The sequence below is a fragment of the Drosophila gunungcola genome (genome assembly GCF_025200985.1).
Source record: "Drosophila gunungcola strain Sukarami chromosome 3L unlocalized genomic scaffold, Dgunungcola_SK_2 000003F, whole genome shotgun sequence".
Taxonomy (NCBI): Eukaryota; Metazoa; Arthropoda; class Insecta; order Diptera; family Drosophilidae; genus Drosophila; species Drosophila gunungcola.
Window position 1 is genome coordinate 1,749,020 of NW_026453179.1, and position 18,904 is coordinate 1,767,923.

The following is an 18,904-nucleotide window of genomic DNA, read 5'->3' on the forward strand; positions in this document are numbered from 1 at the left end:
AAAAATAGGGGTTTTACTTATATTTTTGTGTTCCATTTGAAACCACCTTGGGACTTAAGTTTTGCATCCTTGGGATTTGTGAGAATGGTTATAAAAACATTTGTTGGGAAACGTAATAGTACTCGTCGGATCGCCTAATTGTTCACTTGTTTTGGGAAAAATTGCTTCTCGGTCAATTGTCACAATACGAATAAAAATACTCAACAGCTTTAACGCACTATAAAATGTATCGTAAATACGCATCAATCAACTAACACACACGACTAATTCAATTACCATATCGTAAGATATCACAACAGTATGCCAGATATTCCTAAAGCACGAGAATGAGGTACTATACTGGGAGGGGATGAGATAAGGATAAGAAACGATAGCCAAACCAAAAGGGAACTCAAAAGAAAACAAAACGAAAATATCCATTGGCGATACGCTTTATTTTTCGCTTGAAAATATATCTAGAAATGTATATTTTCGATTCTTTGTACCAACAACTTAGGAGCTAGGCATCGTAATAGTAAACTAAAATTATGCTCTTAAAATGCAACTGAAATTGTAAATGAATAAAGTTGGTAACTGCAAACAAATTAAATTCATAGCAACATCTCGTCGTGTTTCTCCATTTCGTCGTATCTCTATGTACATCATGCAGATATTAGAATTAAGAAATGCACAATTAATTGGAATGCATAAACAAAAGGCAATATGAATAAACGCGGCGGAGGAAGACACTTTCAATGCGATGGATGAACAATGAACAATGAACTAAATATGGCAAAAATAAGATTATTTAACATAAGTTCTAGACGTGTAATTAATATTGGAAGAGCTTTGGAAACAAATCGGTGGAAGAAGGTCGAAGCTAACCAAATCGTGTTTGCGTTAACAATTTACTCGCTTTTCTTTTTTTTTAAGTTTAACATGAAATTAAATGCATTTAATAAATATAGGTGTGCGTGTGTTTAATGTATGTATGCGTGTGTGTGTGTGTGTGTTTGTGTATATATGCAAAATGGAAGTAAATTTGTTCTTAACAATGCTTTTTGTTTGTATTCTACAGTTTGCCGAATACGTATCGTGTGTTTAACATTAGCTGTATGACAGTTATATAAAGTAAATATACATGTAGATGTATGTTTTTTTTTGCTTTTTCGTTTTTCGCAGTTTTTGTTTGTTTGTTGTATATAGCGTTCACATTTTGTTAGAATTATTTGCTTCTTGTTTGTGTCGCCTCTAAGCAACAGTTAGCCTAGCTTAGATAGTTTTTAGAAATTTTCGCTACGCCTAAAATAACTGGTATAATGTAGTTTATATTACACATGCACATATAGTGGGATATGTACGCGTGCTTCTGCTATTTACATCGTTTCATTTCGCTACTCATCATTCATTACGCTGGTACCCAACTTAGGCTAGGCTTTAAAAAATCTTAGCAATTTTGGAGTTTTTAGTAGTTTAGGCTTACAAAGTAATCAGTTTTCAGTGGTTCTCTGCCCTCTTTGCGCTCACAAGGGTAGAAATGCTCCTTTCATATTGGGTGTTTTGTTTGCGTGTATAAATAATGTTAGCACATACAAAAATAAATAGGCTTATAAATATTTCGATTTCGATTTCGCTTTCTTAATTGTTTGTTTTCATCTTGTTGTTGTTGTTGCTGGTGTAGGCGGTACCGTTAAAATCTGGTGTATAAAAATCTGTTAATTAAAAAACTTAATCTAGACCTTTACAACGTTAAACTCGTTAAAAATTATACAAAAAAAAAGAGCCTAGAAATAAGCACATAAAACTGTTTGTACAGCAGCGTCTCCTGGTTGGGCGCTTCCTTCTCCTCGGTATCCAAGCTGCCACTACGATGCGTATCCCGCTTCACCTGGTCGTGATGATGGCCCGCGGCAAGGCGAATACGCACAGCCTTGAACGCTAATAAATCGGTGGCGCCGGCTGCGACGACGAGGTGGTGCTGGGCGGTGCAGCCACCACACTGGAGGTCGTCGACGATGGACTGGAGGACGAGGCATTGCCGCAGTTGTTGTTGTTCAAGTTGTTATTGTGGCGCTGCAGCTGGTGGCTGCGCAGCGGCTGGAACATCGACTGTTGCTGCTGCATCGGCTGGTTATGTTGCTGCTGCTGCTGTTGTTGTTGTTGTTGCTGCTGCTGCTGCTGGAACTGCAATCTCTGCTGCTGATGCTGCAGGTTGTGCAGATAGTAGGCGTTCATGTTGCTCGTAGCTGGCTGATAGGGATACGCTCGCACATTCTGCATCTGCGGCAGCACTGGCTGCGGCTGGAACTGCTGCAGTTGCAGTTGCTGTTGCTGCTGCTGCTGTTGGTGCTGCTGCTGCTGGTGGTGCTGCTGATTCAGCTGGCCGGCGGCTCGCATCATGTGCCAATAGTTGTCGTCGCCAATCGGAGCCTGTCTGCTGCCATACTTGAGCTGCCGCGTTATGCCCTGCTTGTAGTCCCGGTGGTCGCGATCAATGGCATACGCCTTCTCCCTCAACTTCTCGATCGTTCGCTTGAACTCCGCAAAGGCCTGCGGTGAATGCTTCTGCAGATCGGTGGCCAGCGGGACCAGGGGATTGTGCTGCTGGTGCTGCGTCTGCGGCAAGTGCTGGTGGTAGGTGAGCGGATCCAGCAGCGACTCCAGCACACTCATGTTGGACATGATCAGCGTGTGGATGCGCTGCAGGTCGAGCGGTGGATCCAGGGCAGTCACCAAATCCATCTGGAAGTAGTCCATCTCCTTGTCCGAAAAGTTCTTACAGCCCGGCGAATTCTCGTCCGAGCGGCCGCAACAGCTGTAGAAGCCACTGACGAAGGCCGAGGGATGGAAAGTACTGCATCCGGATGGAGTTCATCAGACAGATCTTGTGCAGCAGGTCGAACCACTCGCGCTCCTCCACGCAGTTCGTCGTCTGCACAATCAGCGAGCGATCGTTGTGCACAATCTGTGGGAGAAGAGGCGAAAGTAACTCTTAGTCTCGTCTTTGTGCAATTAACATAAATTCTGTGCGCGGCGGCAATTGCAATTGCAAAACAATCGCGCCCAAGTGAAATCGCTGGCTGAGACAATTCCCACATCTTGGCTGAGATTAAAAGCGTTACGCCAAGAAATCGCACCCACGATGACGAAGACGATTCTCTTCTGCGTCGGCTGCATATATTTCTTCTAGGTTTTGAAATTTCCCCTTTTGTCTTACCACCTCGAATGGCAATAACAATAGCGTACGCAAAGCAAAGCGTTGCTCTGTCGGCTCATCTGCATAATAACGCTAATTATTTTTAATTGCCGCAACTTGTCATTTGCCACACAAAACTCTGTGAGTGATTAGTGAAAGTTTCTCGGACAAACTGAGTGTTCAGTTTTCACTATCGCAGAGGATGGGCCTGCTGCTGCCACCGATGGATGGCCAGGCCATCGATTAGCAGCCACTGTCATACGCCCACACAGCCACATGTCCCAGCTATGAGTCTGCTGCAGGCTGTGATGGCAATTTTCAGAGGTAAGATTAGTGAACGAGAACAGCAGAAGAGCCAATTACATAAACCTTAAACCTTAAGCCAGTTTTATTTCATTAAATTTATAAACAATGACCAAAAAGGCATAGTAAGATAAATAGCAGTACGATTTAGCTAAAATTTGCATAGACAATATTATCTGTTGTTGTAGAAAATAAGGAACTTCTTTTTAGGTTTGAAGCTTCAAATTAGTGACTTCAATGAATACTTTTTTTCATATTTTTTTTTAGGAATTTCATAATTGTTTTATAGCGTATAGCGTAGACTATCTTTTAACTTTAGAGCTTGCAAGCGATCAACAAAAAGCTAAACTAACATCACTGCCCGGAGGTGTGTGGGCTTTGGCTGCCTATTTATAGATGTGGCGTGGATCGCACGTTTCCGGCACACTGCTCGTGTGCACTATTCGCTGCAACGAGCCGGGCACCGCATGCAAATGCCAGCCAAATGCCCAATTGAAATCGAGGGGAGAAAGGTGCTCACCTTAAAGCAGTTCTGCATCTTGAAGCTCTTGTCCTTCAGCTGCTCCACGCTGGCGATCTCCTGGAGCGGTATATCACAGATGGGTTGTTTGCCCTTCGACTTGGCGTAGCTCAGCGTGTGGGTGGTGAGGCGGAAGTAGCGCTGCTTGAACTGCCGGCCGAAGCGCTTCCGGGATGTGGGGTACTTGGTCATCAGGCTGCCGGGAAGGAGAGCAAAGGAAGCGGGGTCTTAGCAACTGCCCTTCGGGATCTCGCACTCAGATCTCTGCTCTTGTCACAGACGCACTTACGCGCAATCCGAAACAAGAACAGAGTTAATTGTTCAACAAATTACAAGCAATTTTCTCTTACCCCTCGCTAGACGTTAGTATAGATTTAATGTGTGATGAATAAGTGTGATTTTTGTGTGATGGGATGGTGATGGTGATGGTATGGTGTGTTGGGCGTGATGGATTGGTTTTGATTTATTTTTTTTTTGTTTTGTAAAAGCAGCGCGCGGAAAAGAAGAGAAAGACAAAGAAAGTTTCGGTATTAGAATAAAACGAAGCGTAATTAATCAAATGTCTTGGGTGGGAGGATATGCCAAATCTATAGAATAGGGTATATAGAGGGAGCATTGCACAGTCCACCAATCAATATTCTCTAGAGGCTACAGGGGGTAGGGGGGTGGGGGAAGCAACCACCACTGAGCAGGCAACTTACCCCTCTTTAAGTAATACTGGTTCCAGTGGCGTGGCCGCCGCCGCCGGATGAACGCTGCTGCTCGCCTGGCTGGGCGTCGAGATCACCTCCAGGAAGTGCTTCACCGCATCCACGTGCTGCTCCGTGCAGAACTTCTTGTACAGCTGGACGGTGAACTCCTCCTTGCAGGTCTGCTGCGACGAGCGGGAGCTGACCAAGTTACCCAGCGATTGGATCGTCTTGGAGATCAGGGTCAGCGTGCGACTCGTCTGGGCATCCTGTTAAGAAAATAAGAAAAATTAAGTATAATATAAATTAAAAGGCAAATCATTTTTTCCCTAAGGTTCAATAGCTTATAATTTGCCGATAGTTAGCACTTACCAGTCGCTCGGTGGTCAGATCGAAGAGCTTCGGCCCCAGGATGGCCGGAGCAAAGAAGCGCAGGAAGATGAAGCCAGACACCACGGAGTAGCGCACCTCTCGATTGCTGGGGAAATGCTTTCCCGCACACTCGCGCAGGTCATGGAAGATCTGGCACAGCACCTTGGGACAGCGATCGGCACTCTTAGTGATCGCCTCGAACACCCGCTCCACATAGTCCTGCAGGTTGTGCAGATTCGTGTCCACCGCAGAGCGATCCTTTATCTTGCTGGGATCGATCTCACACGGTTTCTTTTCGGCCACGATCTGCGACAGAACGGGGCGCAGGGTCTGATGAAGGTAGTGCAGGCCAGACAGCCGCATCGCCTCGTCCATCATCTTGGAGACCAGGGTGTTGCCCCGGAAGATGGTGGTGGGATCCGTCAGGTGGGAGATCTCGTGGTCCGCCAGCGCCTTGATGATCGGCGCAATGCGCTCCGTGTGCGTGAAGAGTCGCACCAGCGGCTGGGCCACCTCCGTCTTGCCTGAGACCAGCTCGCCCAGGATCGACACGGCCGACACGGTGATGGGTCGCTGGTCCACCGACTCCAGGAGCAGGTTCAACAGATCGTCGTACGTGGCCAGCGGGAAGACATGATCGGCGGTGTAGTTCAGGTTCAAGCGCAGCGATCCAATCGTCGAGTCCACGCTCAATCTCGTTCCCGGCGGCGTGGCACACGAGCGGGGGGTGGCATTTAGCGAGCGACAACTGTGCGTCATGGAGCGGGGTTGCAGATAATACCAGGCCGATGGCGGAACCGCCTGCTGCTCCTGCTTGTTGAGCATTGGCAGTCGCACTTCGCCGAGGAACACCTTATCGGACATGGCCCCATGTGCATCGTGCCAAATGCTCACCACAATCTCCACCAGATCAGCCCCGCCCAGGGGATATATAGCGTAGCCCTTGTTGGCGGATGACTCCAGGGAGCCAGCACTCTTATTACTCCCAGTGGTGTTGGTGCTGCCCGCTTCCGCATCGATGTGGAGATCAAAGTACATAGCCTCATCGAACTCCGGGTCCACGGTCTTCTTGCGCTGCTTGGTGCGTCTGGTCACCTGCTGCTTGTTGCTGTAGTGGGCGGTGCAGACCACAAAGGGATCACAGGTGCCCTGCTTCTTGGCCAGATCCACGCAAGTGGGCACTTTGATTGTCACGCCCACGTGTCTCGCATGTGACTTCCAATTGGCCAGCTGATCCGATGATGTGGATGTGGTATTGATGGTCGCAATATGCTGTGTCTGCGCTGGCGGATGCACGTGGCCAAACAGACCGGCGGCTCGGGTCTTTAGCCTCATGGCCGCCGATGATGAAGCGGCCGCAGCCACTGCCGCACGCTGGATGTTGCTCAGTTCGCTGTTCTCCTTGTAATCATTCAGATGCGCCCGCTGCTGGTGGCTGTGGTGGCTGTGGTGGTTGTCGTGGTGCGGCAGGCCCAGGTCGATGCTCTCCGAAAGCGACAGGGTCTGCTGGGCCTCCACAAATGCCACCTCCACATTGGCCATGCCCTGGACCTCGGAGTCTTGGTCCACTGGCCTCAGCGAGAACCAGTGATCCTTGTGATTGTACATGTGCAGCTCCTCCCGCTTGATCGCTATCTTGCCAATGGGCTTGTCCTGCTTCATGTCCCTATCCCACAGGTAGATGGAAAGGTAGCGGAAGCGACGCGGGATCTTGAACTGGTGCTCCTCGCCGAAGAACGGCGTCAGCGTGCGTTCGATGGTGGGTGTGCGGCAGATCTCCTCCTGGTCCAAGGCAATTGTGCAGTAGACATCGCGGGTGCCCTGTGTGCTGCAGCTGGTGTTGGCCGCATTGCGACTGCTCAGATTCTTTGCCTCGCCTGGAAACAATCAGAAATATGGGTAAATTAGTACAAATCACTATTGTAATAGAGACAAACATTATATTTCGAAATGGTCCGAGAATAACTCTTCTGCTTTTTATTATTCACAATTTATCAGGCTTAACGAACAAACCACCACAGTTATTGTACGTTGTTTAAGATTACAGTCTTCGTTCAAGGTGAAAAACATTAACATTAGATTAAGTGATTATCATGAGTGGCCTTTTAGCAATCTCTGGTTCAGAAAAAAAAAAGTTAAATAACGAATGGGACTACGCTAATTATAGTTTAGAAAACGGAAAACAAAAATTCATATTAGAAAACGTAAATTAATAAGTTGGCCTAAACACATACTTTCTCCCAACCGGAAAGACTGTTAGCAGCAATCACTGAATCATTGGCATAAATTAATATAATAATATCCTCCTTTTGGTATCGAATAGTATCTGGCCTTGACACCTGCTGCTGTAAAGGCTGTTAAAAAAGAGGCAAAATAGCATTACACTACATATTCCAGCGGGCTCTTTTGATTTCCGAAAACAGCCAGCGGACGTGACTTCCTGTGCGAGTGCGTCGTCGATACCTATATATTGTATTGTGCACCGATGGATTGGTCGTTCGCAATCTATTATGGATGCTCCGCCACCTGGGGCACAACAAATACACATACAACGAAACAACGACACAACAAGGGGGGGGGCAGCAGGCACACAACACACAACAGCACATTCGCAATGGCTGGCGCTTGGCTAGACTGTGTAAACGTTAATAATAAGCGGCAGGCCTTGATAAGCGCAAAAGGGTGAAGGCGCTGCTGCCCACAAGGCAAGTGTACTATAAACTTGCTCAATGGAAGAAATTAGCGGCAGTCGAGCGGAAATATAATAAGTGCACGCACACTTCCGCAGCTGTGCGTGTGTGTGTGTGTGAGCTGTATCTGTGTGTCTACGCCGGCAATTGTATCTGTGTGTGTGGCAAATTTGGCCCGCTTTTTACAGTCGAACTTCCATGACTAGCACCTTTATAACTGCCTTAAGAAATCATTTGAGTTCCATGGAGTTCATACATTTTAAAGTATTTACAAATAAATGTGTTTAAAAATCAAAATCCATTGTTGGATTTTGTAATGACAAAAATCTTATTTGCAGTATATGTAAACGATGTATTTAAAAGCTGTACAGACACCTCTTTTTTTCAAAGATATATCTTAACAATTTAAACTGATCATTTTAAAGTCATACAAGATTTTTCTTTGTATAAAAGGGATTAATAACAACGCTTTTGGCAATTCAAATAAATGCAGAAATCTTAATTTAACTCTTGTTAAGGATTTCCGGTCATAATAAGTTACCTAAAGTTGTGGAGCACAATTAGAAGTTAAGGAAAAGCAGACTTTTGCATAAAGGTAACTAGAGTTGCGGAAGTAAGTCAGAGCTATGGATGTTTGACTGTAGGTAAAGTTTGTTTTTCATTGAGACTCGCCTGCCCCGCCCCTTTTTCCACCACTGTTGACACAGCTGGGCGGTGAGCTATGTGCACTATGTGTGCCATGTGTGCTAGAGGTGAGCTATAGCATCGTCCATATACATATATAGCTCAGCTATCACCTCGCAACTATCAATGGGGTTATACGTTCAGTATCTGTGTGTTGGCGAAACAACGCCACTTTTCACAATCACAATCGCATGCTCTCACACACTCGCTGTGCGCTTGTCGTAGAAACAAGAAACTTGCGATAACAAAAGCATTTGTTTTCTTTTCCCTACATGTGTGATTTTTCTTTCATGAATGAAAAACCCCGCAAACAGAAGCACATTTTATATGCAAAGTTAAGTAAAGTAAAGCAAAGATATCGGGCAAGGCAAAGTCACAAACAAATACAAAACGCTAAATGACAAAAAAACAAGAGGTTTTTGTTTTCTTTTTTGTTTTTTTTTTTTTTTTGAGGAGAAAAGCAAAACAGTAAATTTCATTCATAAAATAATAGTGGTAGTGAATGTAAGAGAGAAAGAGGATAAGATTTGGGGGAAACCCGGCACAAAAAAATGTTGAAATTTTTGCGTTTCTGTGACGTTTATAATTTATTTATGTGTGTTTTTTATTGCTTTGCCTTGTCATTGGCTGCCCCACTGAATGTTTTTATTACTCGTTTCGATTCGTTTCGTTTTCGTTTTTGAATACCCTTACAGAGGGTTAGTTTGTTTTGGACTTAGTTTGGAAGGTCAGTGCACATGAAATATGATTAAGCTAATTTTGAGTTGTTTAATTTATGAATTTTATAAAAACCATTACTGAAACATATATAGAAAATATTTGACCAATTCAATAGTTTTAAGGGTATTAAAACTTCGGCTTGACCAACTTAACTTAAATAATTTGTTGTTTTTTTTGGTAGACTTCCATGCAAAACAGCCAAACAATCAAAGTTTTCTAAATTGAATGACATAATCAGAGGAATTGTTGCGGATTATGCTTACTCATCGACCAAATGAAAGAGCGATAGGGGAATTTGGCAAACGAATTCCATGGTATTGAACGAGCCCCCACAACAAATTGTGAAAGAATGTTCTATCAAATCTGCTTAGATATGGAATATTCCGTGAACCTATCGGTCGTAGACCGTACGACATCCGACCTTCAGATGCATTGAGAAACACCAGCACACAGTCGCAGCGATGGAAATATGGTGTGCATATATCATCTTACATATGCCAAACACGATAAACGGAACCAGAGCTCGATGAACTGAGCAAATCCAGAAGGTTTATGCATGGATAAAGTCAAGCGGAAGTTGGCTCATCGCTTTTTTTTTTTTTTTGTTTTTTGGGGTGGAGGAGCATTTTGGAATTTTTTTGCACTACCCTGAGAACGGAAGTGGTACGATTTCCTTTCGTAACAAGAACATATTTATGGAAAATCGAATATTTATCCTAGGGTTTTTAAACTCAACCATATATTGACATTATATTTTGATGATAATAAAATTTAAATTCTTAAATTTATTTTAAAATCTTTGACATTTTTGACAGCACAGGAAAACCCAAAAAATACAAATTTTGCAAGACAATGATTAAATTGGTTTTCTGTCATATCGATGAGATTACTACATGTATTATCTCTAATAATGCGGGAATTTTGTAACTTCTATGAATGAGTATTACCAAGAGGAAGTTTACTCACAGTTTTTTTTAGCATTGCCATAATAATTAATGGCCATCATTTTTAAAATTCCAAAACGTATTAGTCAAAAAACATCAAATATTTTTAATTTATCAGTAAACGCTGAACAAACAGGATTGAATAGGAAAATGTATCAGTGTATGAGCAGTCATTAGTTTATCATTTCTGTTGCACGAAAAGTAAGCAAAGATTTCTAATACTTTTTTAAACTGGAAATATTATCCCATTATCGAACATGGTTTACCAAGACTAAGATGGGTGATCCGAAAATTAACCAGATCGCTGAAACCCACAATATATCCCTATGCAAGCACCATAATAAACATGCGGCATGTTTCTTTCAACGTTCTCTGGGGTCCCCAAAAATAGAACCATCCTGCCATGTGGCACATGGTTATGTTTCGAAGCCCCAAAACGAAAATCAAAAACATCTAAAGTCAGTACCGCTGGAAATTGCTTCTCCTCCACAGCATTGACATTTGCCTTGGGGATGCGAGTGGGGGGGAAAACTACAACACGATCTCATTTCCACACCCATCATTATTGGGTCGGGGCATGGTCTCATTAAATGTCTGAAATTTCCATGATTTCCTTCGCAGACGGAAAATTAAATTTAAAGACTTGTAAGTAGATTTCCTTTTCTTTCCCTTTTCGCTTTTCTGCACAATATGCAAATTGATTCAGTGCAGCATGAAACGCGCGCGAATTAATGAGGCGATTACTCCGCGAGTGCCGCAAAAAAAAAAAAAAATAATAAAGTAAAGAAGGAAGCAGACAAGCAGACAGCGCTGTAATAAATTCTAAAAAAGGCAAATGAAACAAAAACCAGCCAGCAGAAGCAGACATTTATGCAAAGGAACGGAAATAAAGATAAATTCTTGTGTTTTTTTTCAGCTGCTTCGCCAGCGGAAGGGAGATTTACACAGACAGATCTTTGTGTCTGTCTGGCTGTTTGTTTAAACGCCAGCTTCCTGCGGCCAAAATGATTGCTGCGTACACTTTTGGCGGAAAGGTGGGAAAAAGCCCTTGGCTTTTGTTGCATTTCTCTGCACTGTGTTCTATAGCACTTGTGAGTTACATATATCCCTTTAAGTGCACTTCCTTTTCCGCTGCCACTTCCTTTGGCCATTAAACCAGAAAGGGATCTCCTAACGTGTTGCACAATTAGCCAGCTTGTGGAGCAAAACAGGTTGGTTAGCATCAGCCTAACCAGTCCCTTCCCTTCTCCATCACATAGAAAAACTAGATTAATTCGGAATTGATACTTTGAATGTAAAAGCTTACATAAATTCAATCTAAAGAAAATACTTTCTTCATGCCATTATCATTAAAAACATACAATTTATTATATTACTTATTCTATTCATTGCATTTTGTTTATCTAAAGAAAAATACAACCTGAAACCAGTTTCTTGGCATCGTTTTCCCTCCTCCCCTTTACTTCTCAGTACGTGCTGATCGATTTCCGGTCTGATTACGCTTCTCATGATCATCTCACAATCTTCTCCTGTTGTGGCCAATTTTGTTTGGCTTCTGCCTTGTGCATGTTTATTGGCTTTTCACCAACGTCATCGATCTGGACTTTGTTTATGAACAATTTTCGCTGTATATAAGTGTGTTGTAAACACCCTATACAGTATCTTTTGTGCCGATATCAGAGTCCTGATGATTAATTCCCAATTGGATTTCCACTCCTCTCGTCAGTCCAAATTTTCACCCCATTCATTGCTTTCTTCGGCTTTAATTTTCGTGTTGCCAATTTACCTTTCTGGCACTATTAACCTTCAATTACACACATCACTCAATGTGAGCGACGCGAACGCACGACTTCCATTTCAAAATGGCCAAATTGGGCAGACGCCTATTACTACAAAAAAAATTCAACTACAAACGCCGCTCATTAGAGGCGAGTCAACTGGCGACAACACAAACACTCGCCTGACTTTGTGCCATAAAAATTTAATAATGATAAATACACTTTGTAAGGCGCCCACACAATTTGGCAGGCGGCATCGAAGCAACGAACCAAATTGGCCTTGGCCAAAAGCGGTTTTCTATGAGGCGATATGTGGAATATATGAGCCAAGGATCAGCGCTTGACAACGTTTTGTGGGAACGAACCACGTTATGCAATTAAAGCGAAGGCTGTATTATGAGGAAATCAAGTAGAGTATTTTTAATATTTATAGTTGGCCGGATTTTATGTAAACATACTCTTATTCTGAAGACAAGATATTTCAATTGTAATAATGTTAAATCATTGAAAGTCAATAACAACAAAACATGTTGACAATAAGAAAGCACATTATTCAACTGAACAGAAGGTTACATTAATATAAGTACATACAAGGAACAGTTAACCGTCATTATTCCACGTGGTAATGACTAGCCCCTAACTAAAAATCTTCAACTCGCGTAGTTTAGGCGCATCTAACGACTCCCTATTTTCCCATTAAAAACTTGTCCCCAGCCTTAGACAATTCTTGGCCCCTGACATTTCCGCTGTTGTGTTACCTTTGAGAAACTACCACACAAACCACAATAAACGACACTTGAAACGAGCCAGCGAAGCGCACAAATTGTGGCTCAAAATGAATAACACAGCCCGAAAAAGTGAAATAAAAACAGAATTCATTTTAATTACAAATTACAAGAGGCTGATTGTGAGATGGAACTGAGCAGCCCCAAAGAAGCGCCACAATAAATACAGTGAAACAGCATGATGTTCAAAGCCTTGGGAGGTGGAGACCCGGACGACAACTGACCGGGGGGTTCCACAGATGCCTCTGACCCCGGCTAAAGTCAACAACATCAAAGTAAATGCGAGGAGGTCAAGCGTTAAGTCATAAAAAAGGGCCCCCTTAAAAAAAAGGGAGGAGACAAGGGGAAATGCCAGTATGTATAACATTATAACATGCTGCTGCCTCACTGTGGAAAGCCAGAGATAAATGTTAATCATCGCAGGCAGAGTCATCAACGTCATCGCTGTCATTGCGATTGTGATTCCCATTTTCCCTACTCGTACACAGAAAAAACTGTGTTTTTGTATGAATACAACTTATGGAAGTTTAAGAAATAATAACTAATAAGAAGAAATATCTACAATGTATGTACAATTAGTTTGAGAATAAATATTGGTCTTTTAATCTTAGTTGAACCATATTAACTTTTTCCCAAAATTACCCTTTTATTTATTCTACACAATATACTTTCTGAGGAAAAAGGACCATATTTTCTGCATCATAAACAGGAAAAAGGTAGACTGGTTTAAGATCCGAAATTACATGTATTTAAATATTGATCATACAGTATCATTGCCAAAACGATCTCATTTCTTTCTGTGCCTGAAAACCACAAGAAGTCCGATCTCGACCTGAATAAAAAGTATTTCAGAATGCGCTAATTACATAAAAACGCTGGTTCCTTGAAAGCGGCAAACAAAGTTGTTGGGGCAAACCTCGCTTGGCCATGAAGCCCCCGGCCTTTAGGCTAATTAACATTGCTCCCTGCCATATTTTCAAATGAAAATATTCCACTTTAATTGTGGCTCAAGCTGAAAAATATATGTATTAGAAAAATGATTTAAAGACACGACACGAGAACTAATTGTCAACATCGCTTTGGCTTCCACAGAGAACCAGCTAGAAAAGTTCCAAACGATCTTTGGCTCGTTCAATTGCAACCAGTTTTGGCCTGGTCGAGTGGAGAGGGCAGTGAGGAGGAAGCTTGGCCACAACCTGGAGAACAAGACAACACAACCGGCTTTTAATTAATTACCTTTTTTGGCCAAACTATTTATTGTTGTTACAGAACTAAACAGAACAGAACAGAACAGAACAGAACAGAACAGAGCCGAGTCCATGTTAACTAGTTATCTCTGTTCTGGGTCTTCAAGTTCAACGAAATCTCAATTGCGTGTGGTCTGAATTGTGAGTAATTCCCCAGTAGTTGTCATTGATATTCAGTGGGGAGATCGGTAGTGAGTCATACACCCACACTCCTCTCTATCTCTATCTCTTTTTATCGTAGAAAACGAAATTTAGGTTATGCGCTAAACATTTTAATTAAGTGGAAAAGTATTACGCCAATTTCGGTCGGGCGGAGGTTTCGTGTAGAAATCGCAAAGACCAACAAAATGGAAAGCTTCCAACAATAGCAACAAAAGCGAAACTCTGTGTGTAATTGAAACTGAGCACGATGTGGAAGTATTATTATTAAGCATGCAAAGCATAATAAGTGGAAATATGAAACTTGGGAGAAGAATGCAGTGAGTATAACGTGTATACATATATGTATCGCTATAAGGCGGATGGGAACGAACGGATTGGTCGAGGGTAAAAAGGTGACACAGCTAATGTGCTATAATGATGCGATAATCAATGATGATTATAGGAAATGAATAACTTTCATTCTACACTCGTCAGAAAACGGGTTTCCATCAATGAAAGAGAATTTGAAAGGAAAATCCATAAATAGAGGTTAATTAATGTTTTTTTTTAAATCTTAACATAATAAAGTATAAATTAATTGTTCAAATTGAATTCAGTAAGACTGTAAAACAATTGTTTCAAATAAAATTATAGATTTTGTAAATGTAGTTTATGGAGAACAAAGTCGATAATATTAACCAATTTTGACTTATTTATCTTTCACACAATCAACCGCAAAGGTAAAAGGATGAAATGGAGGTAAAAAGGTGACAGTTAATTTGCCATAACGACCCGATAACCGAAGGATGTGCATAACTTTCTTACTTCAATCATTACAGAAACGTGTTTTAATTCAATTTTAACCAATACTGTGCCATCCTTTTCGCAGAACCCAAAAGGGTGAAAAGGGGTAAAAGTGCCGGCGGCTGAGGGGCAGAAAGGACGCGGAGAGAGAATGGAGGGAGCCCAGAGGAGACTCCGACAAAGACAGGGGCGCATGCGAAAACAATTGAAGCATGCAAAAAGCAGCTGGAAAGGGGCTAAGAGAAAAAAAGAAGAAAGGCAAGAAAAAAGCAAGAGTTTTATGGCTGAAGAAAAAGAACACAAAACCGCATCACACGAAGGGAAACTCTGCCGATGGGAAACGGAAATCAAAGACGGCTACAATGTTTTTGCTGCTGCAGCTTTGCATATAATTTACGTTGCGAGCGTAGCAAAAGCTGCTTATGAGTTGCGAGATTGAAATTGTAAGGCTGAAATAAAAATAAATGCGTGTGCAGGTGTGAAATTGAGATCACGGCAACCTTTTTTTTTCCCCCGCCTGTGGTTTTTCACGAAAATCTCGAAACAACAACAGGAAATGTAAACCACCAAAAACAACCGCAAGTTTTTAGACTCTCTTTGCGTCTCTTTCGCTTTCCAGAATGAAATAGATGTCATTCATTCATTTGACCTTTTGCCAATATATAGTGGGCCATTAATCGATGCTGCTCCTTTCGTTTGTTGCTATAATCATTCATAAAACAGACACCTTCGTATTGAGAAAAGTACACCGAATTCGAAAATTCCATTCATGAAAAAACCCACACATTGTTGCTGGGATCTCTCGCATGTGCGCTGGTGTGTGTGTGTGAGCATGCGCTGGAGCGTCACACATACATGTATGATTTTCGATTCATTCACAAAAAGGGGCGCATTCAAAACGGCGGGGGCCCTGGTGGGAGGGGGTAAAATAAATTGAATGTCGTAGCGTTCAGCCTGGTCACCCATTGCCTTTCCAGCAGCAGCAACAACAAATGCATTTGCTGCTGCACCAAAAAAAACATTAGGGAAAAACAGGAGAAACACACACACACAAACACAGGGGAGTAACACGGCAGTGCGAGTGAAATAGCATGTTTATACACTTCAACACAAAATGCATTTCTAGAACTAAAACACATTTGTTTGCTTAATTAAAATCATTCACTGCTTTTGAATCTCAGAACTAGGATTTGCCACTTGATTAAACACTTTAATTGGCAGTTATTTGCGCTTTTGCCCGTTTTTAATGTTGTTTTCTACACGGAGAGACTCCGCGGGGCGACGGGCGACGCTGTCAACATTCCATCACACTTTGCACTAGGAAAAACCCTCGTTTCGCGCCGAATTCCATTAAACTTTCATGTCCCGCTGGTTCTACTACATTTAGGTCGTGTTTTTAAACGGCTTCGCACTCATTTTACATACCAATTTTCACTTTTAATTGCTCTTCAATGCGCACTTCGCGTGTATCGGCCATTTTGTTGTTGTTGCTGCTTGGCTCGACGGCGACGAGCGAGTCAATAGCGCCGTCTCGCTCGTCGTTCATATAGCGCTTCTTCTTCAGCAGCATTGTGCGCCCGTTTTCATAGCAGGCAGCTTTGTGTCGGCCACTGACGACTTGCAGCACGCGATTGGAAATTGTGTTTTCCCGGTATAATGAAATTATGTAGGGAGTATTTTAACACAGGAAATTTCTTTATAAAAGGTTTGTTAAATGCTTAGTTGACTTTCTATTTCAAACGGGGCGCAACGTTGCAGTTTTCTATGAGCTTTGTTGACGGAAAAATGAGTCGACTTTCCGCTCACGAAATGCACTTTTCCTGTTGCTTCGGTTCGGCTGCACAAATATGTAGTTGTCACTTCAAACGTTTTTGTCACGCACTAAAACCGTCAGGATGCTCGAAATATTGGAATATTTGCGGTTTGAGTTCGTCCTTCGACTATGTATCCGAGTTTACTCGCTTCGCGAAGTTTTACGCGTCCGCGTAACAACCTTTCGGAATGGAAATCAAAGCTAGAGTGACCGTAGAGTGGAATATGGATCAGCCAGATAAGTGTGGCAGCGTAGTGTGGCAGCGTAAATATTTATCTAAATTTAAAATTCTTCATTTAAATGAGTCTGTATGTAGAGCTGATATAAAACAATTCGGCACACTTAATTTAACTATACACTTTGAATATTATCTCGATATTTAATAAGGTTTACATTAAAATCCTGCAGTTTTAATTTCGATAATTTACTAGTTCCGATTATCGATCTTTTGTCAATAACTCCAACGGACCGTTATAAATATTGTTAATTTTTATTTCAAATTATAACTTTTTGCACAATAACATATTAATTGAAGCTTTTATTTAAGAAAATAATTTTTACTAGATATACGTTTAGACACACTCCGAAAAACAAACATGATGCAACACCGCCGAAATGCAACTAAATTAAAATTTTCAAGCGGCAAGTGTACGCACCTCCCAAATTTTGTGAATGAACGCACGCACACATACGAAAATGGTCACCCACACGCAAACAAACACATGTTGCACCGGCGCCAATGGCAGCGGAAGCAGCAAACCCGAAACAGAGATCGCCGGCAGGGAAAGTCCCGGGCATATGCGACTTATAAAATACGTATCACAAAATTTCAATTTGAAATGAAACAATTGTATTTTGGGACAAACTTACAAAATCTGAATTGCTGGATTTCAAGCTAATACTTTTAAAAAAGATTTTATAACATGTAAAAAAAGATTCCTCAAAATAATTTTGTTAAAATCCGAATTAGAACTCATAATAAAAATTTGTATAAGATCGACGATTTTGTTTTTGCAGATGGCGCAAGGGCTTAGATTTAAGATTTAAACTAGAAATAGAACCTAAATGCCCCGCTAATAATAGTGTAGCGCACATTACGTGGGCGTTCTGGCTCGCAGACAGTGTAAAGGAAGCAGCCAAACTACATACAAACATATATTAAAAATACAGAAACAAGGCAGGAAAAATGTGAAATTCACACGGCATCCGGACAGCAACGTCGGCCGACGCTTGTGTTTTTTTTTAACCCATATGTTGCTGCTTATTCTTTTGGAAACCACATGCATCACAACAACAGCAAAGCAACAAGAACAACGAAGGAGATCAACAAGTGAGACGGTGCATCTTATCACAACTGCCGCCAATAAGTGGAAGTGGATGGGTCAACATTTGAAATATGTAGTTCGGGGTGCCTTTGCATTACGAATACACTGAACCAAAAGTTACTAGATTTGCCACAATGTAAATATATAATTTATTTAAGTAAATGGTGCCTTTCCAGAGGATAAAATTCTGTCAGAAAATACTCAGAATATACCCTCAAAGCTTATCATATAAATAATTTTATGACTCCGCTTTTCAAGGCCTTCGCTATTTTCACGAAACAAAAAAAAAATTTACCCTTATTAAATTATGTCAAATTTGTTACACATGATTAAATTGACGACAAATTAAAAAAAAAAATTGTTAAATTTTGGTCAAAAATTATTTTATTTCTTAGCACTTTCTTATGTTTGTTATATTTTATTATTTTAATCTCATATAAATATGTCACCAGTTATTATTAATGATGTGTCTGGAACAAAAGTATCTCATTCTTTAATTTTTTAAAATTTTTTTTCGCGTAGATTGTAGTTTTTTTAGAAGGCGCATAATGATATTTTTTGTGCAGCGTGCGTAACGACAATTTGAATATGTTGATCATTTCGCTCAACGAAACGTAACCGACGTGGGAAGAAGACACGTCTTTTCTTCTATTTTCCAATCCAGCTGTCCACTTGATCCCCTTCTACTCAATTTTCTCCTCCCACAAATTTTGGTGCAAGGTGCATATGTATGTGATAAAAATAGTATTTTGTGGCGGTTTTATTCATTTGAATGAGTTTACGGGTTTCGGGTTCTTGGTTTTCGGCTATATTTTATAGGTCCGACCCCATGTTACTTTTATATTTTGGTCATTTGTCTAGCTTCCGTTATTATTTCGTTATGAATGAAAAATCCCCACTTCACAGGGTTTGGA

At 41.6% G+C, this 18,904-nt stretch overlaps 1 protein-coding gene across 1 annotated transcript; it reads right to left on the reverse strand.

Annotated features, from left to right (window-relative positions):
• Nucleotides 1-415: 415 nt before the first annotated feature.
• Nucleotides 416-17,544, reverse strand: LOC128258791 (GTPase-activating protein). The gene is given in 6 exon segments (XM_052990670.1): nucleotides 416-2,829; nucleotides 2,831-2,944; nucleotides 3,999-4,194; nucleotides 4,700-4,956; nucleotides 5,060-6,936; nucleotides 16,278-17,544. Coding segments are annotated over 6 exon segments (3,555 nt in total). The 5' UTR covers nucleotides 16,423-17,544; the 3' UTR covers nucleotides 416-1,863.
• Nucleotides 17,545-18,904: the final 1,360 nt, after the last annotated feature.